Source organism: Ovis canadensis, chromosome 3 (assembly GCF_042477335.2).
Source record: "Ovis canadensis isolate MfBH-ARS-UI-01 breed Bighorn chromosome 3, ARS-UI_OviCan_v2, whole genome shotgun sequence".
Taxonomy (NCBI): domain Eukaryota; kingdom Metazoa; phylum Chordata; class Mammalia; order Artiodactyla; family Bovidae; genus Ovis; species Ovis canadensis.
The window spans coordinates 223,449,917-223,473,175 of record NC_091247.1 but is presented as its reverse complement, the minus strand read 5'-3'; the positions used below and the strand labels follow the sequence as shown (position 1 = coordinate 223,473,175).

Genomic DNA, 23,259 nt, shown 5'->3' with positions numbered 1-23,259 from the left:
ACCCCCAATCACTATTTTGGAGGTGATGCTGTAAAGTAACCCAGGCAGCAGAAATGAGGAATAAATACCCTCCTCTGGGGGTAGCTTCACTTACTTTTAAAAATAATTTAAAAATTGAGATGTAATTGACATAAACGCCTTCACCCACCTTTATTCATATATTCTAATAATGAAACAAGTGAGCATACAGAGAATAGTCTTTGGTTTTCAGTGATGGGTGATGTGGTTTTACTATTTGGGTGATTTTGCAATTTATAGAATAAACTGAAGTATAAAAATATACCAATGGAAAAAAAATACACCAATGGGGGACACATGTACACCCATGGCTGATTCATGTGAATATATGGTAAAAACTACTACAATATTGTAAAGTAATTAGCCTCCAATTAAATAATTTAAAAAAACAAAAAATACACCAATAGCATCAGTGTAATTCACTGCTGCAGAGATGAATTTTCTAATTATGAGCATGCTGAGCTTGCTCATAAAACCCACATTGTTCCTTCTCTCATCTTCCCAGTAAACCACATTCTCCAGTTTGAAGCTAGGGGTGGTGTTATCTATTGCTGAACTGAATTGTATTTGTTTATTTCTTCCGGGGTTGATATTTGAAAGTTAATGAGAAAAAAAACGTACCAATTATTATGAAATCAGACTTTGGGGATTTATAGAAGGAACAGAATTTGGAGTAAGAATATATACTATCTAAAATTAGTTTTAACAATATTTATAAATAAGTGTGCTAGGCTGTGTTTAGAATAGAAGTTAGGAGATATTACATCATATCAAGTGCATTAGATTTAGATCAAAAACTCACAGAAACGAGTCTAGAGGTACCAGATTTTCTCTTTATTAGGTTGTTCTTTCACCATTCTTTTTCACCTTGACAAACCTTCAGTGGTAGACAACACATGTACCCCAGTGTTCGTTGCAGCACTATTTCAGTAGTTAGGACATGGAAGCAACCTAGATGTCCATCAACAGATGAATGGATAAAGAAGCTGTAGTGCATATATACAATAGAATACTACTCAGCCATAAAAGGAATGCATTTGAGTCAGTTCTGATGAGGTAGATGAACCTAGAGCCTATGATACAGAGTGAAACAAGTCAGAGAAAAATAAATATTGTGTATTAAACCATAAATACGGAATCTAGAAAAATGGTACTGATGAACTTACTCAACAGGGCAGCCGTGGTGACGCAGACATAGAGGACAGACTTCGGAGAAGGGCAGGAAAGAGAAGGTGAGATGAGTGGAGAGAGCAGCGTGAGAGCATAGTCACCACTTGTGGGAAGTGGATAGCAGTGGAAGTCTGCCGAATGACTCGGGGCTCTGTAGTAACCTGGGGGAGTGGGAGAGCGTGGGGAGGTGGAAGGGAGATTCAGGAAGGAGGGGACATATATACACCTATGGTTAATTCATGTCGATGTATGACAGAGAACAAACCAATATCATAAATAACAATTAAATATAATTTTTTTTAATGACAAATAATTTTTCCAGAGGAAATGTGTTAGAAAATGGAAGTCCTCTCCTGTTACAAACTTTTAAACAAATTTGAAACAAAATTTTTAACTTAAAAACACTGAACATTGTTCAGTTCACTTCAGTCGCTCAGTCGTGTCCGACTCTTTGTGACCCCATGAATCGCAGCACACCAGGCCTCCGTGTCCATCACCAACTCCTGGAGTTCACTCAGACTCACGTTCATTGAGTCCATGATGCCATCCAGCCATCTCATCCTCTGTCGTCCCCTTCTCCTCCTGCCCCCAATCCCTCCCAACATCGGAGTCTTTTCCAATGAGTCAACTCTTCACCTGAGGTGGCCAAAGTACTGGAGTTTCAGCTTTAGCATCATTCCTTCCAAAGAAATCCCAGGGCTGATCTCCTTTAGAACGGACAGTACACAACAAAAGATGAGGTCCTTTGTTGTTATTTAGTCGCTAAGTCATTGTATCCGACTTTCACAACCCCATGAACTGCAGTGGTAAGCATATTCTTTACTACTAAGCTACCAAGGAAGCCCGTGATGTGCTTTAAAAGCAGTTAATTGGGAGTGTCAAAAGAAAGGGGAATTAAATCTGCTTAATACTAGTTCCTTGGGTTTTCCAGGTGTCGCAGTGGTAAAGAATCCACCTGCCAGTGCAGGAGACATAGAAGACTCGGGTTTGATCCCTAGGTCGGGAAGATGCCCTGGAGGAGGAAGTGGCAGCCCACTCCAGTATTTTTGCTGGTGGAACCCCACGGACAGAGGATGCTGGTGGGCTACAGTCCGTGGGGTCACAGAGTCAGACACGACTGAACACACACGTCAGCTCACCCAGCTCAAGTACTGGTTACTCAACCTGATTTATGATTGGCATCATGAACGTGGATGCAACATGTTTAATTTTCCGGAGTAAGGTGAATTTAAGTTAGACCAAACTATCATTAAACGGGGCATTAGAATCACCTGGCAAATTTTTGAAAAACCCTGATTCCCAAGCCTCACTCCAGACCAATTAAAAACATTATCCATGAACTTATGGTTGGGGGGTGGGGAAGGGTGGAGAGGAGGGATAGGTTGGGAATTTGGGATTGACAGATACACACTGCTGTATTTAAAATAGATAACACAAGGACCTACTGTAAAAAATAAGTAAATTTTAAAAATTCTCAGATGATTTTATTTGTGAAGTAAGTGTTGAGAATCACTGGAATGGGGAAATAATGCGAGGATAAAAATTCAGCAGATTTGGTTCTAGTCCTGGCTGCTGCTTTCTAGTATTTTGTTGAGAATTTTTGTGTCTGTATCTATAAGGTGTGTTGGTCTGTAGTTTTGTTCTGGTCTCTTTCTCTGGCTTTGATATCAGAGTAACTAACAGAGTTAGTTGGAAAGTGTTCCTTTCTCTGTTTTCTGGAAGAGTTTTTGAAGGATTATTACTAATTCTTCTCTTAAATTTTTGGTAAAATCTATCAGTGAAGCCGTCTGAGCCTGAGTTTTCTTTTGAGGAAGATTTTAAATTAACAAGTCAATGTCTGCTTTTTATAGGTCTGTCTGGATATTCTGTTTTTTTGGGGGGCGGGGGGTGGGCATCAATTTCAACAGTTTGTGCCTTTCTAGGAACTGGTCCACTTTATCTAAGTTATCTAATTTGTTGACATGTGGTTCTTCATGGTATTCTCTTTTAACTTTGTTAATTTCTGTAGTTGGTGATAATGTCTCCTCTTACAGTCCTGATTTTAGGTCTCTTTTCTTGGTTATTCTAACGAAACATTTGTCAATTTTGTTAATCTTTGTAAACAGCAACTTTTTGGTTCTATTGGTTTTCTCTATTTCTGACATAATTGCTTTATAATTTAAAGCAATGGCATCACCGACTCAATGGAGATAAGTTTGGGTGAACTCTGGGAGTTGGTGATGGACAGGGAGGGCTGGCGTGCTGCAGTCCATGGCGTCACAAAGAGTCGGACATGACTTTTGTGTGTCCAACTTTCATTTAACTTTTATTCTTCTACTTACTTGGGTTTAGTTGCACTTCTTTTTCTAGCTTCTTAAAGTGAAGGTTTTATTTACAACATGTGTTTGAAGTCTTCCTTCTATTCTCATACAAGCATTTAAATCTATGAATTTCCCTCTAAGCATTAGTTTAGATATAGCCCATAAATTTTATATATTCAGTTCAACATGCTTTCTAATGTCTCTATTATTTTTCCTTTGACCCATTGGCTATTGCATGAGTTCAGTCACTCAGTCGTGTCCGACTCTTTGCGACACCATGGACGGCACAGCACACCAGCCCTCCGTGTCCATCACCAACTCCCAGAGTTTACCCAAACTCATCTCCATTGAGTTGGTGATGCCATCCAACCATCTCATCCTCTCTTGTCCCCTTCTCCTGCTGCCTTCAATCGTTCCCAGCATCAGGGTCTTTTTCAAGGAGTCAGTTCTTCGCATCAGGTGACCAAAGTATTGGAGTTTTAGCTTCAACTAAACTTGAAGCTTCCAATGAACACCCAGGACTGATCTCCTTTAGGATGAACTGGTTGGATCTCCTTGAAGTCGAAGGGACTCACAAAAGTCTTCTCCAGCACCACAATTCGAAACCATCAATACTTTGAAACTCAGCTTTCTTTATAGTCCAACTCTCACATCCATACATGACTACTGGAAGAACCATAGCCTTAACTAGACAGACCTTTGTTGACAAAGTAATGTCTCTGCTTTTGAATATGCTGATTAGGTTGATCATAGCTTTTCTTCCAAGGAGCAAGCGTGTGTTAATTCCATGGCTGCAGTCACCATCTGCAGTGATTTTGGAGCCCCCCAAAATAAAGTCTCTCAGTTTCCACTGTTTCCCCATCTATTTGCCATGAAGTGATAGACCAAACGCCATGATATTAGTTTTCTGAATGTTGAGCTTTAAGCCAACTTTTTCACTCTCCTCTTTAACTTTCATCAAGAGGCTTTTTAGTTCCTCTTCACTTTCTGCCATAAGGATGGTGTCATCTGCATATCTGAGGTGATTGATATTCCTCCCAGCAATCTTGATTCCAGCTTGTGCTTCCTCCAGCCCAGCGTTTCTCATGATGTACTCTGCATATAAGTTAAACAAGCAGGGTGATAGTATACAGCCTTGATGTACTCCTTTTCCGATTTGGAACCAGTCTGTTGTTCCATGTCCAGTTCTAACTGTTGCTTCCTGATCTGCATACAGCTTTCTTAAGAGCCAGGTCAGGTGGTCTGGTATTCCCATCTCTTTCAGAATTTTCCACAGTTTATTGTGATCCACACAGTCAAAGGGTTTTGCATAGTCAATATAGCAGAAACAGATGTTTTCTGAAACTCTCATGCTTTTTTGATGATCCAGCAGATGTTGGCAATTTGATCTCTGGTTCCTCTGCCTTTTCGAAAACCAGCTTGAACATCTGGAAGTTCACAGTTCACGTATAGTTGAAGCCTGGCTTGGAGAATTTTGAGCATTACTTTAGTAGTGTGTGAGATGAGTGCAATTGTGCAGTAGTTTGAGCTTTCTTTGGCATTGGCATGAAAACTGACCTTTTCCAGTCCTGTGGCCACTGCTGAGTTTTCCAAATTTGCTGGCGTACTGAGTGCAGCACTTTCACAGCATCATCTTTCAGGATTTGAAATAGCTCCACTGGAATTCCATCACCTCCACTAGCTTTGTTCATAGTGATTCTTCCTAAGGCCCACTTGACTTCAATTCCAGGATGTCTGGCTCTAGGTGAGTGTGAGTGATCACACCATTGTGATTATCTTGGTCCTGAAGATCTTTTTTGTAGTTCTTGTGTGTATTCTTGCCACCTCTTCTTAATAGCTTCTGCTTCTGTTAGGTCCATACCATTTCTGTCCTTTATCGAGCCCATCTTTGCATGAAATGTTCCCTTGATATCTCTAATTTTCTTGAAGAGATCTCTAGTTTTTCCCATTCTATTGTTTTCCTTTATTTCTTTGCACTGATCACTGAGGAAAGCTTTCTTTTTTTTTAATATAAATTTATTTATTTTAATTGGAGGTTACTTAGTTTACAATATTGTATTGGTTTTGCCATACATCAACATGAATCCACCACAGGTATACACGTGTTCCCCATCCCGAACCCACCTCCCTTCTCCCTCCCCATACCATCCCTCTGGGTCATCTCAGTGCACCAGCCCGAAGCATCCAGTATCATGCATCGAACCTGGACTGGCGATTTGTTTCATATATGATATTATACATGTTTCAATGCCATGCTCCCAAATCATCCCACCCTCTCCCTCTGCCACTGGTCTATAGATCTGCGTCTCTTTTGTTGTCTTGCATACAGGGTTATCATTACCATCTTTCTAAATTCCATATATATGCGTTAGTATACAGTATTGGTGTTTTTCTTTCTGGCTTACTTCACTCTGTATAATAAGCTCCAGTTTCATAGACCTCATTAGAACTGATTCAAATATATTCTTTTTAATGGCTGAGTAATACTCTGTTATGTATATGTACCACAGCTTTCTTATCCATTCATCTGCTGATGGACATCTAGGTTGCTTCCATGTCCTGGCTATTATAAACAGTGCTGCGATAAACTTTGGGGTACATGTGTCTCTTTCAATTCTAGTTTCCTTGGTGTGTATGCCCAGCAGTGGGATTGCTGGGTCATAAGGCAGTTCTGTTTCCAGTTTTTTAAGGAATCTCCACACTGTTCTCCATAGTGGCTGTACTAGTTTGCATTCTCACCAACAGTGTAAGAGGGTTCCCTTTTCTCCACACCCTCTCCAGCATTTATTGCTTGTAGACTTTTGGATCGCAGCCATTCTGACTGGCGTGAAATGGTACCTCATTGTGGTTTTGATTTGCTAGGAAGGCTTTCTTATCTCTCCTTGCTATTCTTTGGAACTGCATTCAAATGAGTGTATCTTTCTTTTTTTTCTTTACTTTTCACTTCTCTTCTTTTCACAGCTATTGGTAAGGCCTCCTCAGACAGCCATTTTGCTTTTTTGCATTTCTTTTTTCTTGGGGATGGTGTTGATCCCTGTCTTCTGTACAGTGTCACGAACCTCCATCCATAGTTCATCAAGCACTCTATCAGATCTAGTCCCTTAAATCTATTTGTCACTTCCACTGTATAATCGTAAGGGATTTGATTTAGGTCATACCTGAATGATCTAGTGGTTTTCCCTACTTTCTTCAATTTAAGTCTGAATTTGGCAATAAGGAGTTCGTGATCTGAGCCACAGTCAGCTCCCGGTCTTGTTTTTGCTGACTGTATAGAGCTTCTCTATCTTTGACTGCAAAGAATATAATCAATCTGATTTAAGAGTATATTATTTAATTTCTCCTTATTTTTAAATTTCTCCTATTTTCTTCTGTTGTTAGTTTCTAATTTGATTTCATTGTAGTCACAGAATGTACTTTGTATCATTTAAATCCATTTAACCTTATTGAAAGTCATTTTGTGGCCTAGTATATGGTCTGTCCTAGAGCCAGGTCCATGTATGCTTGAGAAGAATATGTATTCTGTGGTTGTTGGGTGGAGTGTATTGTTCGAGTCTTGACGTTCTTGTTGATTTTCTGCATATTTGTTCATTATCAAGAGCGAGGTTGATTGTAATTCATGAGTAGATAAATCAAACATTCCTTATTCTAAATCATGTAAGCATCATGAAGTTGAATTAAAATGGAGAAATCTCCTAGTATTAGTTATATCTTAGGAATACCAGGAATGACATCTAATTTATTTTCTAGTGTGTTCGTCCTTTTTATTTTAGTATCTTACTATGGCGATCACTTTTAATTCTCATGAAAACTCATAATTTCAGATTCAGCTCCAACCAGGCCGTCTTTCAGTTAATCATTTCTGGGTTTCTGTATCCTCCTTGGGACTATGAGAACCTCCATAGCTTAGAGTCAGATATCTTAGTGGGGGTTTGGGGTGGGGAGAGAAGATTTTTGAGAAGGCTTGTTTGCCTTTTGCTCTCCTCAAGCATATAAACCTCACTGAGTTTCTAATACAGCACTGACTTTTTGGGCTAGCTTGTAATACCTAGTCAAGGAGCATTTCCTTTATTCCCAAAATCAACAAGTTTATTTTGGAGCCTTTTTGTAACATAAATATTCTGAAAAGCTGCAATCAAATTTGTGGTCTTTTGATTAGGTTTCAAGTTTCATATCCAGATTTAAAGAATGGAGAAAAAGATTTATCAGTGTTTCTGAGAGAGCTGAGTCAATGGGACGTTCAGCAGTCAGAATCTTCATTGAAGAGGCCTTTGTCCTGAGCAAAGATGGTACACGGGGAGGGGTTTTGCTCTTTTGCAGTTATTCCTGTACTGACTCTTTGCTCTTCTCTTCTGTTTCCCTCATAACTCACACTTCCCCTCCCTGTTCTAGAAGTCTTGGGGAAACCAGTAATGGGTGAGTACGAATGAGGTAGGAGCAGCCTGCTGAGCTGCACATCCCCCTTCCCAGTAAAATGCAGAGCTTCTGACCACGGGAGCCCAGAGCCAGATTGGGAACACACCAGTTGTTTTTGATGTTTTTTTCCCAGACCTGATTGATTCAGTTGTTTGATACATTCAGTCCTTGGGCATCAGCCCTTGAATACCAGTGGCATGCCTCTGTGGTCTTAGCGGGCAGAAGAATGTCAGGTTCCTCCCCTTGTTCTAATTTCCTGAGTAGCCAGTTGTTCAAATAGCAGTTGATCACCTTTTGAATATTTGAAATAGATGGAAAACTTGATTATTTTCATGGGGAATGGAGAACCTCAGGTTCCCCACTTTATGGTTTATTTCTTTTCTTTCAATTCTTTACTGGCAGGCAGCTCAGTTGATTCACCGTGCATCAGCTTCAGAGACATCTGTTCATCTATATATAATAGGCTGCTTGCACGGACGCATTTAAAACCAGATGATATATTACATTTGTGGAATTCAGTAACAGTGAAGGTATAAAAGACTTGTGCTTGTACCTAAATAGGTATTTTTGTTTAGTTTTTTATTGTCTTGGGGACTGGAGAGGAAATCTAAGTGGTGATATATAGTAACATAGCATTTATTGTATTCCAACTTTTAAAAATTTCCTTGATCTAGCACTGTGTTTGAAAATAATCACTTGAACTAGTGTTAGCTTTATCTTGGTGAGGGTGGTTGTGTATTAAATTATGTCCTCTTAAATATGCTCCTGATTTGAGTACCTTTTGCAGTGAATACATAATATATGTCTCTTATGATATTTAAATTATTGAATGATTTATTTTAAAATGAATAGTCCCAAGGCCTAGAAATGTAAAGGCATTTTATTTAGACTGCTTAGAATTAAGAAGAATTAAGATAGACTAAGGAAAGGGGAAGGCAATGGCACCCCACTCCAGTTCTCTTGCCTGGAAAATCCCATGGACGGAGGAGCCTGGAAGGCTACAGTCCATGGGGTCGCTGAGGGTCGGACACAACTGAGCGACTTCACTTTCACTTTTCCCTTTCATGCATTGGAGAAGGAAATGGCAACCCACTCCAGTGTTCCTGCCTGGAGAATCCCAGGGACGGCAGAGCCTGGTGGGCTGCCATCTATGGGGTCACACAGAATTGGACATGACTGAAGTGACTTAGCAGCAGCAGCAAGGAAAGGGGAAATTCGTGTAAATACTGTTTCTTTGTGGTCAGACATCTCAGAAGAAGGATTGTTGTATATATACACAGCCAAACAGATACCGTACACCATAATTCTGAATTTGCTGCTTATTTTCCTCCTTATAAACGTTGTTAGGGTTAGCAGGGATTATGCAATGTATGAAATGATACATACCTACTATCAGGTTGTAGCAGTACCCAGGGCATACTGATACAGGGTTAATTCTATTACATGAATGGGAAACTTGGTCAGATTTCAGATTAGACTAGAGTTTGGTATCAACTGCTGAGAGGCACAAATGGAATTTTTCAGATAACTGAACTTTAATTTCATTTAGTTTGAGATGGAAAAGGTTTATTAGATGAACCTTCCCTTTTGAACTAGAGCCATATAAAAAAAAAAAGGCAACTAAACTCCATGAATCATAGACTTAACCTTTTGCTTTCATGAAGCAAGAAGTTTTCCAGTCAAGAAGTTTGCATAATGGATTCCTTATGGCCCTATCTGTATGTGGATTTTTGGAAAGGCGTGAATTGCTATTTCAGAATTATTCTTGGATAATAGACGTATTTTTCATTAATTATTGTTTTTTTTTAACCACAAATAAAGATCTTTTATTTGTCACCATTAAGAGTCTGCATTTTAAACCGATTCTTGGACTGGTGGCTCGTATCCATCAGCTCGTTCAACTTTAGCACCTGTCTCATCCCCAGTAGCTTTTCCAGAACTACTACCTTCACCATGTAGCTCCATGAGTTTTCCTAATTCAAATTTGGGCTTCTTCAGCATTTTTACTTTTCTAACAAAGACATCATGGAGCTGATAAATAGATTGGCAAGCCTTTTCTATGTCTTTTCCAGTGCTATCTGGAATCAGTTTATTGACCACCTCTTTCAAGTCATTGGTCTGCACCTCTCGGGTCATGATCTCCATCATCTTCTTGCGGATCTGGCGCACCTGCTGATGCTGCGCATAAGAGGTCTTCCGAATCTGATTGTTGCGCTTTTTAGTAAAACCCACACAGAACAGACGAAGCAAGTAACCATCGGTAGTCTTGACGTCAACGTGAGCTTCAATCATGGTCTGCCATTTTTTGACCATGGAGCACATTTTGCCACGGGTAAGATCCATACCATGAAAGTTGGTCAGGCAGTTTTTGCCGTGAACATCCTCAGTAATTAGCTTGAATTTTCTAAATGCTACTTCATCATTCTGCAGATCAGCAAGACTCACTTCAAAAACACGACCTTTGAGGCCATCAGATGCGATTTTGTTCCTTGAGTTCTCGTGACCAATGTTTTCCCAATATTCCTTATATTGAACATAGCTGGTGCTTTCACATCATACCAATCTTTTTTAGAAAATGGGTCAACCACTTTCTTCTTGGCTCCCTTTTTGCCTCCTTTCGTAAGGCGCTTGTTCTTGCCGACTGCCATGGTGCCGCTCAGAGAGCCAAAAGGGCTAATTATTGTTTTTTTGAAGTGTTCAGACTTACTGAATTAGGTTTCCCTGTTCTCTGAAATGAAATAAGTTTGGTACATTTAATCATTTTCCAGTCGCTCATCTTATACTGGGCCTTAGAAACACTGTAAAAGCTAACAGATTCCCTTTTCCCCTCTTACTTTATCCTGCCTGGCCCTCCTCTTTCTTCCAAGGAAACATATGGCACAGTATTAAGTATCTCCCTTCACTTTAGAGTCACAGAGACCTGATGTGAATCGTAGTTCCTGCACTTTTGAGCCATTTCACCTAAGGCAAAAGTTTAAAGGTTTGATCCTTAGTTTTTTATCTGTAAAATGGAGATAATAATTGTAATATCCCCACAGGGCTTTTTTTTCCCTCAAGTATGTCAGTCATTTAATATAGGGCTGACACGTAGCAACACTCAATGATTCCTCTTACAATTTTATTATTAGTGTTGCTGCTGATCTATAATTTATTGTGAAATCAAGTTCTTAATTTAAGTTTATTTTACTGAAGCTGATCTCCTAGACTTTGTCCCTGGCCTGAATCATCTATGTCCCTCAGCCCTTTTGTCTGTCTTGGCACAGAATGAACCCAGGCAATCATACTTTGGGCCTGTTATCTTAGCAGCACAGGCTTTCAGGAGATCCTGGAGAAACAGAAGTGGGGTCCCCAGGTTCTGGGATCAGAATGCTTGAGTTCAGAACCTGTTGTACCTCTTATTAGTGGATAACCTTGGGGAAATTACTTAATCTCTCTGGGCCTCATTTTCCTTACCTGTAAAGTAGGGTAATAATACCTGTTCTGTCCATTGGGTCTATCAGTGTTAGCTGTTAGTTGGCTGTTGCCACTTTTATCTTTTATTCTGCAAGGCTTTCTTAATTTTAAGTGTTAATTTGTAAATGATAATAATACCGTCCTATTTAGATTTCTCTGACTGTATGTATCATCATTTAGAGATGCAGTTCAATTTAAGAAACGGTTGTTAAATACCTACTGTGTATTGAGTGCTATTGGTTGGGAGAGCATCATAGATTAATAAGATACATTCCCTGTCCTCCAGGAGTTTACATTTATGTGGGGGTAAGTATTACACAGGGCAAAATACCTCTATACTTTTTATAACAGATACGAGGTAGTTCTTTGGAGGCCTGGAGTAATTCTCAATTGGGAAGGTCAGGTGAAGTGATGAGGCAGGCATTTCCAGGTGAAGTGAATTGTGAGTAACTGGACAGTCAGGTTGTGGTGACTTAGAATGGGTGAGGCTTCCTGGTGGCTCAGACGGTAATGAGTCTGTCTGCCGTGCAGGAGACCGGGCTCCATCCCTGGGTGGGGAGACCCAGTGCTCTCACTGCAGCATGAGAAGACGCTGTAAACTTGGTAAAACAGGAGTGTGAGGAGGTAGCAGAGTTGAAGTTGGCTTAAAAATGTTAGTGTTAGTACTGGGGAGGAGGATGGTGATACCATTAAAGAGAAAAAGGATGGAACGTTGATTAGACGTGAGGAGGGGTTGGGGAAGAGATGGCTCAGCAGGTAAAGAATCTGCCTGCAGCGCAGAAGACACAGGAGATGCAGGTTCGATCCCGGGGTCTAGGAGGATCCCCTAGAGAAACAAATGGCAACCCACTCCAGTATCCTTGCCTGAAAAATCCCATGGACAGGGGAGCCTGGCGGGCTACAATCCAATGCGTAGGTGGACGCGACTGAGCAACTAGGCACAAGCAATAGGTTTTGAACCTGCTGGATTTGAGGGGTAGTCAGGAGACTGCTTACAGCTCTGCCATTTGGGGAGGCCGTCTTAAAAACTGCTTTGTGGATGGGAAAGACAGACGTTAGGGTAATGTGATTCCTCATAGATACAGGTCGCCCTCAGAATGGACTTGCAGGACCTTAGAATGAAGACTTATCACGGAAGGGAACTTCCCTTGGCCCGTGAGATCCTCTCAACCTTCCTTTTCCGAACATGTTCTCACTTCACCTCTGAACGGAGGCCTTTGTCCTTCCGCATGGTGTGCAGTGGTAATCATACCCTTTAGGTTTCACTCACATTTGAAATAAAGATAATTGGCTTTTAACTTTGAAAAATTCCTATTAACTTGTTACATCAAGTGGTGTTGCCAGAGTAGAAATAGGAGAAAACCCCCTCATCACCCTCCCCTAGCCCGGATGTGCTTTGAATCACCTAGCTTTGTGTTTCATGTCAACAGAAGAAGGCTCGAAGTGAAGAGGAAGAGGCAGAGAAGAGTTGTCTTAATGGTAAAATAGTTTCTGGCCGAGGGAAGTGCATTGCTTGGTGAAAACGGGTATAATTTTTAGATCCAAAAGAGAAGATTTTACAAATAACCAATACTCCCTGATGTGTAACTCACTACACTTAACTGTGGTCAACATTTGCCACCAGGAGGAAGGCGTAGAACAGCTAGAAAAAGCCTTTTCTGCTGGGCAGTGGTCCTCATTTTGTTTTCTTTGAGTTAAGAATTTGTGTTTTTTCAGTCCTGGAGGAGGCCACAGTGTTGTAGGAGGTTTTGAGCAATAGGCAAGACTCTGGTACTTTGTGGATTGTTATCGCCCTGCAAGACCCTTCGCAACTTCCTCTCGCCGCCCACAGCAGAATACGGAAGCCCTGCTGTATCAGGCCACTTCTGCAATTACAGCCACAGTTAGCGGGGACCCTTCTCTCACACTACACCCTTGTGTGTCGAGGCTTTCTTTGCATTTGAAAATGTGTCTTTTGTGGGGGAACGGCAGACTGAGCCTTCACCTCCCCTCTCTCTTTGCTGTCCCGCAGTGCTGCAGTTGAAGCTCCAGCAGCGCCGCACTCGGGAGGAGCTGGTGAGCCAAGGGATCATGCCGCGTAAGTACTCCCCTGCCTCCCGGCCCGTGATGGAGGTGCTTCGGGGACGCAGTGTGTGTGTCCAGTCTGCCACGGGAAGCACCTGACGGAAAACGAGGCCACCGGGTTCGTTTCTCACTCCTTTCTTTGTCATGCTTTCCCAAGTTCAGGGCCTCTCACTTGGCCATAGTTAAGAGAACTCTGCTCATTGATCAAGTTCAGAGAAACAGCGTTCGGTTTAAGGGTGCCATTGAATCAACCTTCGCTGGTGAACTGCACCTTTAAAAGGGTTTCTCCGCCCTGTGCCACTTCCCTTTGTATGAGGAACAGATCGTGAGCTGGGGTTCTGTGAGGAAGAGCTGTCTCCGCATGTGTTTTGCCTGAATGTTGGGGTGCTTGGGAAGGGATGGCCCTTTCTCACCTAGTATTCCAAGTCAGCCCTAGTTGTGTTTAGAGTGAGAGCCTCAGATACCCTGGCCTGGTGTAACCGGAGTCATTGATGGGGTATCGCAGGGCGGGGCTCAGTGCAGAACTGCATCACTCGGGAGACATAAAACCCATCTTGGAATCTATTCAAAGTAAGAAAATTTGCCTTTAATACCAGCAGCCTTATAAAACAAGCGGAAGCTGACACCAGCAGGGTTTTGCTCTTTTTGACATTTCTTTTTGAGATATCTGTGGAGAGCTTAGGCTCTCCCTCTTCGTTCTTTTATCTTTGTGTGTTCCTGCTACTTGGGCACAGCCGAATGAAATAAAAATTTATGTATTGTTCACCACTTCCAGCTTCATAGTGGAAAGACTGATGTTTTAATTTTTTAGACCTTAACTCGGTGCCTGCTAACCTACTGCCGCCGTATCTTGCTAGTTCTCACTCATTCATTCACAGTATTTGGCTAACTGGTATGTGCCTGTTGATGCAGCAAGATAAACCCAGCTCCTGCTCTCAGGAGTTTTGTACTTACTAAGTAGACTGATAACATAACAAGCAGGGAGACAAATAAACTCACACCATTGCTTCAGAACATGGTAAATGCTCTGAAGTACATGTAACCGGTTGGCATAATAACGGATAATAGGGATGAGAGGGAATCACTCTGAAGAAGTTGGTCAAGAAAGGCCTCCTTGAGAAGGAAGTATCTGAGCTGAGATCTGAAGGATTAGATGGGGTCAGTCATTCAGAAACAGCAGGAAGAGAAAGCAAGTCTGAGGGCCCAGCACAGCGAAGAGCCTGGCCTGTTTGCACACATCAAGGAAGCCATGGTTGCTGGGCCTGGTAAGTGAGGGCAGAGCGAGGGCCAGTTAAGAAGGGCAGGATGGGCGGGGCCAGAACTAGCTCTGTCAGCCGCACAGAGGAGGCAGATTCTATTTTAACTGCAATGGGAAGCCATCGAAGATTTTCAAGCAAGTGACGACAGGATCTGATTTAGCTCGTGGTGATGTCAGATCCGTTTCTAAGAGCTGGAACTACATAGCAAGTATAAAGATCCTGAGGTCTGTTTCTGTCCTGCGCATCAGCCAGGAGATTCAAGTCTCAAGTTTATCTTTTTAAAAATTGCAGTTAACTCTCAAACCATTTGCCCACGTGCTGTCTCCTCTGACCTTGCAGTGAAGTGCTCTTCTCCTTAAAGTGTGGGTCTGTTAGTGTGCTCAGGTAGAGTGGTGGTGTGCTTTTATAAAACACTCCAAATCTGCCAGCCTACAAGCCTTGTAGAGGAACAAGTCGCCCTGTATCAATCGCATTGTCCCTTTCGCCGAGTTCATCCTGTGTTTAGGATCTGCTTTTTGCCTGTGACATTCCTAGGTGCTCTAGAGATTAAAGGAATATTCAGCATGGGACCTGCCCTTAAGACACTTAACCGTTTGTCTGGGTGGTAGGATTTGCCTGTACACAACATAGAGAGCAGCTCAGTGCTGGTCTGTGGGCGCTGACTCTGATACGGTACTAGTTCTGAGGACATAGTGCTGCTTCTCAGAATCTGTAGTATGTTCAGGATCTAGAAACCACTCAGAGGATGAGGGCCTACATTCTTTTTGCAGCCTTTCATTTGATACCAGGGGCTACTGGAGATAACTGTTTAGTAGGATTTATTGTGTTGCATTTCTTGCAGTTTTCTGTGCTATTCAGACACACGATGCTTGAGTATTGCAGTTATCTGCTTAGATGTTTGTCTCTCCAGTTAGACTGTGAGCTCCTTGAGGAGGTATCTTATTTATATTTCTGCCCCCAGTACCTGGCACTGAATGAATGAATGAAGACAGCCAGTTGTAAAATGGTGTGTGTATGAGAGAGAAAGAGAGAATGAAAGACAGACAGAAACAGATACTACTTAACTGCAAACTTGTTGGAATTCTGGGCCTGGAATTTGAAACAACACTCCTGTTCTCCTAGGAGCTCAGATTCTAAAATATTCTGAGTATCTAATTGTGTACCTTGGGTGGTTCTCTGCATCTGTGAAGTGGGACTAACTGCCCTTCCTGTAGGGATAGAAGTGCCCTGCTTCTGTGAGAATATTGCATTTTCCCTTATAACACAAGCCACCTTCAACGATGGGCACAGCTTGTTTTTCAGCTTTTCCAGTGAAGAAAGTAGGTAGCAAACTCTCAGATTGTGAGAGAGGGAGTGTTGAGGCCTGGGAAGAGCTCCAGGTGTGAAGTGTCCTGCTCCTCAGCGTACCAGGTGATGTGCAGACGGGGCCCAGAGTTCCCAAAGGTGAGGCTCTTTTTTCCCAGCCCCTCACCCTCTGCATAATCCCACTTCCTCACCACAGCCCCTCGCCACCACTGTAACTCCTGTTATAATCTGGGACATTCTGTGCCTCTCTGACACCCCCACCAATTCCAAGGTCATCCTTCGCTCACGTCTTTCAAAAGAAAATGTGAGTAGTGCTGGGGACAAGTCGTAACTGATCAGCAGTTTGTTGGTTCCTGAAGACTTGGGTGGTCTGGAAAGACAGCATCTGGTTTGAAGTGCCCATTTCACTTCCATCTGACTGGCCTGAGGAGTTTCTGAAAAGTGCCTTTATGTTTACGTTAGCTATACAACTTAGGAAAGTCATTAAGACCCTCAGACCACGGGAAAGGAGCAGTGTAGCCATGGCCATATTCTGCCTCATCAATTTCTGTTTATATCTTCTATCCAATTGTCCTGATCTTTCTGTAGCTCTGGGAAGAAGAACTCACCCACCTTGTTTCACAGAGCATTCCCACAGCTCCTACGGGGGTCTCTGGCTTCCAGTCCGGACATCATGTCTGCTGGGCACGATGTTTTCAGTGGCTGCCCTGCCTTCAGGGTTGTTTGTAGTTTTGCGTATTGTTCAAAGCTGGGCAGTGGCCTTCCCATAGAATTCAGGGGATTTAAGGACTTCCCTGGTGGCTCAGATGGTAAAGCGTCTGGCTACAGTGCAGGAGACCCGGGTTCGAGCCCTGGGTTGGGAAGATCCCCTGGAGAAGGAAATGGCAACCCACTCTAATACTATTGCCTGGAAAATCCCATGGACAGAGGAGCCTGGTAGGCTACAGTCTATGGGGTCACAAAGAGTCAGACACGACTGAGCGACTTCACTAAGAGCCTCTTAATTCCTATACACCTCTTTCTACTGCTTGATATGCTCTGCTCAGGCATCTGAACTATGGGGTCTAGAAGTTGGTGGTTTCTAATGTGTTTTTAAATAGGATCATTTCCCAGAATCCCTCATTCTCATCATGTAAACCTGTGTCTCAAATTTAACACTGCTTAAACCGTACCAAGTGCAGAGTGCCAGATAGCAAAGAATTACATATTCCAGGTCCCGTGCTTTCTTTCCTGATGTCTGAAGCTCTGCATATCTTGAGGGAAGAGGAGAGATGGCACAGATAGGAAGCTGGTGTTCAAGCCCAGAAATTAAGGAATGCTTCTGTATTTCAGATGAAGAGTCATAGAAGAGGTGGGTCCTGTGTGGTTCACTTTGCTTCCAAACAGAGCTTTCCCCACAGCCTTTCTCTCTGACGTTTAAAGTTGTGCAAGCCAGAAAGTTAAGGTGAAAATTAAGAAAAATATTCTGGCAGTCAGGGCTGCTGCAGAGGAATAACCTTTTAAAGGAAAACATGGATGTTCTCCTGACCCAAACAAATGACAGATAAATGTCCTGTAATCTTCCTAGATATGAGAGAAGAGCCTCATTTGTCTGTTCCCTCTCAGCCTCTTGTTATTCTCCTGTGAGCCCTTGAGGAAAAGCAGAGATCACATTTTCTAATGCCTCAGTTACCCCTTACCGACCGGTTCATTATTGCCGCATATGCATATAGTAGGAAGACCTCGGGGCCTTGGCAAACCCATGAGGAAATCATCTGTTTGTCCAGTAGGTTAGGGACTTCCCTCTGTATTTCTTGGGCGAGTTTTGTTTTGTTTTATTTTCATTTTAAATGGTGTTTCTGCGCACCTAGCCACTGTCCCTGGTGACGCTTTCTTCTGAATTGTTGGGAGAATACACGCACAGCGTGAAGGCGTCACAGCTTGGGGCAGCCAGGGTCGGCCCAGAGGCCTCTCAGCCGGCCTCAGCCCTGAGCGGCACTCAGACTTGTCGCTGGGTGAGGCAGTGAGCCAGTGGCCAGCGAGCTCGATTGGCTTGTGGGTCTGCTAGTAGGCCCCATGTTCTCACATTGAAACTGGAAAAAAATGGTCTCATGTGATGGAGTTCCCGCAGCTCTGTTTCTAACAAGCTTTACCATATCTTGACTCCTGACCCTTCAGTTCTGCAGTTCGACCCCTTTGTCAAGCTTCAGCTGTCGGCGTTGGCCGAGAGCTGCACAGAGACCCAGCTGCTTAAGCTGCCCTTTTACTGGGTCCCACGTCAGCTGAAAATCTCCTGTTCATCTGACTATAGCAGTCTCTGTACCAGGAAGAAATTTCTTCTAAACTCTGACAAAAGATTATTTAATGGCTGAAAGTGTCAGGATTTATTATTATGGTCTCTTTTCCTCTGTAGCTGAGATTCTTCTTAATAATATTTTTATTTGTGGGAATTATTCCTTATATTATTCTTCATCAAAGGTATATAAACTTTGTTTCAAGATTCTCTTTCCTGAGTACATAGAGATAAAATCCGTTTTGGTGAAGCTCTTTTGAAAATAACTCTTGGTGTTCGTAACCCCTGAGAAGATAAACCAACCTCTGGCCTCAAAATTTCTTGTAATAAGAAAGGAGCTGTCAGTCCATCTTTATTAAATACTGAGGTGCATGGCATCTTTTCCCCAAGTTTCCATGAATTCTAAAGAACTAGCCGCCCCCACACACCAGCCCTGTCCAGTAGCACTTCCAGTTTGGATAGAAATATTCTGTGACCCTAGCTGCTACCCACAGGTACTCTTGAGCACGTAAATGTGGCTAGCTTGATTGAAGAACTGAACTTTTATATTTAATTTTAATTGATTTAAATAGTCGCATGTGGGTGGTGGCTGTGGTATTAGACAATAGGATTTTAGGCTTTATTTGGCCACTTAGAAACAAGGTGACTTTGGACAACTCATTCCACTTTTCTGAATTCAAATTCTACTTTTATAAAATTCTTATCTAGCATGGAAAAAACCTTAAATGTCCATCAACAGATATATGAATAAAGAAGATATTCTGCACGCACACACACTGGAATACTACTCAGCCACAAAAAAGAATGAAGTGATGCCATTTGTAGCTACATTAATGAACCCAGAGATGATCATACTAAGTAAAGTAAGTCAGAAAGAGAAAGGCGAACACCACACGATGCCCCTTGCTGCGGAATCTGAAGCATGACACAAGTGAAACAGAAACAGGCTCACAGATGTAGACAGCGGCCGTGTGGTTGCCAAGGAGGGGGAGGCCAGGGACAGATGTATTGGGAGTTTGGGGTTGGCAGATGCAAGCTGTTATATACATGTGTAACTGATTCACTTTGCTCCACACCAGATAACACAACATTGTCAATCAACTATGCTTCAATAAAATAAGTGAAAACAATAAAATTTTTCTCCGCCCACAGTTAGTTTTGGAGATAACTGAGATGATGCGCTGTTCCTACTTTTGAGACGCGGGCAGTACTATTTGCAGCGAGTGGAGCATTTGCTTGGATCTGCCGTTTGGGTATCTGAAAGTAGCTTTTAATATATATATAGCTCATTAACTTCTGTGAAAACCAGTGTTTGGACACAGGAACTGTCTTTCAGTAAATAAAATTCTCCTTAATTTCACTTTCCTCTCTACTCTTGGATTAAAACACAGTTGCTGAGGGACTTGCCTAGAGGAAGACTCTGCACTTCCACTGTAGGGGCGCAAGTTTGATCCTTATTTGGGGAACTAAGGTCCCACGTGCCTTGAGGCACTGCCAATAAAGTAAAAGCAGTTTGCTGAGAATTGTTGAGAGTCAAAGAACCACTAGCCAAACATAGTGCTCTGTTAAGATTGTTCCCCTTTTAGTTGTATATTAACAGGACTACTCTTTTTATTAGCTTGCCCTCTTCATGGTAATTTTTTTTTTAATCTCTCTTAAAACAAGTAAGCGGATAGGTTGGAAATAATGTATATATTTTCAATTTCTGGGCAGCTTGCCAAGAGCCTGAAATGTTCACCAGCAGGGACCCAGTGGTGATTCCAGCGCAGATTAGGGCCTAGTTTAAGGACAAATTGCTCCCTTTTTAAAAAGCTTATAAAGATGGAAGATGACAGAATTGTAGGCTGAAAGGAAATGTTTGTTTTGATTTGAAGTGAAGTGTTAGTGTGTGCAAGACATTCTTTCTGAGAGGATCTCGCGTAGTTGATGCGTTTGGGTGAGAGCGGGTTCTCCCCTGGGCCTTGGCCCTTCCCTGTGTGCTCCAGTCCACTTGGGAGTCACAGAAGCTCTGTGTGGTCATCTCTGAATAGCTGTCCCTGTGAGCCAGAAAAGTCTGGACAGGATTGACCTGCACCCCTTTCCGGCAAGAGCTCAGAAAAAGACTTCCTCCAACCTGCAGTTTGCCCCCGGCTCCAGCCCAGGCGGGGACCCCGGGCCTGTGCTTCTTGCAGAGGCTCACTCTCACAGCTGTTAGTGTGGTCCCCTCGGCTCTTTCAGGTACATAGATGTCTTTGGGTGAAAGAGCTAGTTTATTTCTGCCTTTTCTTTTTAATTGAGATATGGCTGGTATACATGATATTTGTTTCAGATGTACAATATAACTTTTTTTTTTTTAAAGCAGAGAACTCTACCTATCTGAGATGCTGTATCCTCAGCTCAGGAGTGAGACCATTTAACTCTAGTTGGATCCCAGGTTTAAAGGACATTTGAGAAACGCCACAGTCAAGCATGTGTTCCAGGATCGGGGCTAACCTGATCCCTGGATTTGAAGCTGAGAGAAGACTGTGTCACCATATGGCCTCAGGAATCTTCTCTTTCATCTCAGGAGAAGACCAGCTGGGCGTGTCGCTCCCTAGCATTTGATGTTGCCTTTCTGAGAGGTCCTGGAGAAGGAAATGGCAGCCTACTCCAGTATTCTTGCCTGGAAAATCCCATGGACGGCGGAGCCTGGTAGGCTACCATCCATGGGGTCGCAAAGAGTCAGACACGACTGAGCGACTTCACTTTCTGAGAGGTAGCAGCCTTCTCATCTCTCTTCCTGCTGCTGTAGGTCACCAGCAGTGTGTGTTCCTAGTCAGGGGTCAGTGACTAGCACGGAACTGCCTCCTTGTCCAGTTGCTATCAAATCCTAAAATAACTCTAGAATGAGTTGTATGTTCTGTGCATTTTCATTGTTGAATCTGAGGAGGAATCCAACAGGGAGCTCTGTTGGACAGACCATCAGAACTAGTTTTCCTGATACAGGTTCTTGATACAGTTTAATACTTAAAATGTATAATAGATATTCACTTTCATTTAATAGTTCTGGAAGTATCTGAGATACTTTTAAAGATAGCATCTGAGATACTTTGACACATCTTTTCAAGATAGTGAAGGAGTTTATTAAGTCACTTGTTGAAGCTACATACTAACTTTGCTTAAACAATAAAAATCTAAAGAATTACGCATTCAGGGGGGCCCTGATGGATATCTGATGATGGTGGTGATTTAAAATCCTTCAGCCTAATGGGAGGCTATTTGCAGAGGAGCGGAGGTGATTCAGAGCTTGTATCTAACAGGTGACCTGACATTTTGGTTATGGGGCTTCAAAAAGGTATGTACGCATGTGACTATGTATTGGAATAACAGACTAGTCTGGAGCACTAGGCTGGGCTATGGTGTGAAAGCTGGATATAAACAGGGCTGGCATGTAGGCCAAAGACAAACTTGGAAGGCCAAGTTCAAAATATTTGACCCCTCACATTTTAAGCTTTTGAAATTCACTGTACCTATTGGTATTCATGCCATGCAGAATTGTGCAATGACTTTACCTCCCGGTCTTGAGTCTTTTGCCCCGTCAGTGGGGTCAAGGTTGAAGACCCGGGAGCAGCTTGCACTTCTGACAAGGAAAAGCTGAGCATCCTTGAGCCTCCATTTTTAGCCTTCCTTCTGGGTAGTTGGCTCCCCTGCTGGTTTGGGTGGGGGTGACAGCCCACGTGTCGAAACGGGGGTGGTTGGCAGCCTGCTACCAAAACAGGATGTCGCGGAGCATGTTTTCTGCCTGTTGGTGTGTATCCTTGCTTGCCTTAGAGTGCCTGATCTTTCCCCACAGCCCATCACCGGAGCTTTTTCTTTGACTCTCCTGGACTTAGTTCTGGTTTCCATTGTCATGGCCAGTCCCTGGACTGTCAGTCGACAGAGCTCTTTGGTTAATATCATTATTGCTGGTTATTTTTGTAGGCATTTTGGCATGACAGATAAAAACAGAAAGACAAAAAATGGGAGTCAACCCCAGTTAGCTCTCAGCATTTGACTCCACACCCACACGTTCTCTTCAGAAGTAGAATGGCACACACACAAAATAATAAGTTCAAAACTAACAATGCCAGAAGCTTGTTAAGCAGAGCTTCCAGCAGATGGTGGAGCACTTTCACTTTAATGCTGAGAATCACTGCCGCAGGGGTTTGTATAGTTGCCATTTTGTGGATGAGGATATTGAAGTGCAGAGGGATCAGAGGCCTTGCCTAAGGTCACAGCACCAGTGGAAGACAGAGGTGGGTCCAGTCCGGGTCTTCTGGCTCCAGACCCCAGGCTGATTCCTGAAGGTTGCAGTCTAATGATTCTTACTGATAGTGGAATTTCATGATGATGGCCTGATGATGGCTCATCAAAATGTCAACTTTGTAAATATTAAAAATTGAAAACAGTGTCAGATCAGGAACCAGGGTTGGCGAGAAAAGTGAAAGTTAGTGGGGAGGGTGTATGTGAAAGTCACGCCATCATTTTTAAGCCATCTATTAAAATTGCTTCCAAGTTGCTGCTCCTGTGTGCTGGCTTGGAGGCCGTGGGCATCTCTTCTCTGTCTCAGCAACTCTTAGTTAAATCAGAGGTTCTGGATTTTTTTTTTTTTTTGGTGCCATTGATGCTCCTTGGGAAATCTTGCATGTCCTCTCACTAGACAGTTTCCCAGGCAAGTAACCCAGAACTCAGCACACAATTTCCAGGGATTCATAGATGGTCTAAAGCAGTGCAGCATGCCCCAGGTTAAGAGCCCCTGTTTTGCCTGGATGTGGAGTCCCAGGGAAAACTGTCGCCCTAATAGGCGTTGGGAACCCTCACACCCCACTGACGCAGCAGCCTCCGAGCTCCCCACCCGCTCACCCTAGAGCAGGGGTTGCGTTTCTGGAGCTGCCTTCGATGGAGTGGGATTGCCAGGCCAGACCCAGCAGCAGCGTGTAGAGTCCATCCTGGCCAAAGCAGGCCCTCGTCAGGGTGTGAGGAAAATGGCAAACAGCCCCCGATGCGT

The 23,259-nt window shown here is 42.8% G+C and overlaps 1 protein-coding gene and 1 pseudogene across 5 annotated transcripts in view; one reads left to right on the top strand and one right to left on the bottom strand.

Annotated features, from left to right (window-relative positions):
* The window catches only part of MRTFA (myocardin related transcription factor A), a 202,637-nt gene that overhangs the window by 152,132 nt on the left and 27,246 nt on the right, over positions 1-23,259 (top strand). For 4 of the 5 annotated variants that reach the window (XM_069586063.1, XM_069586064.1, XM_069586062.1 and 1 more), the window contains one exon: positions 13,366-13,431. In XM_069586063.1, the coding sequence (XP_069442164.1) occupies positions 13,425-13,431 (7 nt within the window). In that variant the 5' untranslated portion in view covers positions 13,366-13,424. Of the gene's footprint in view, positions 1-13,255; positions 13,271-13,365; positions 13,432-23,259 lie in introns of those variants that run through there. The other variant, XM_069586065.1, reaches the window with a different exon arrangement.
* On the bottom strand, positions 9,726-10,569 carry LOC138437936 (small ribosomal subunit protein eS1-like; annotated as a pseudogene).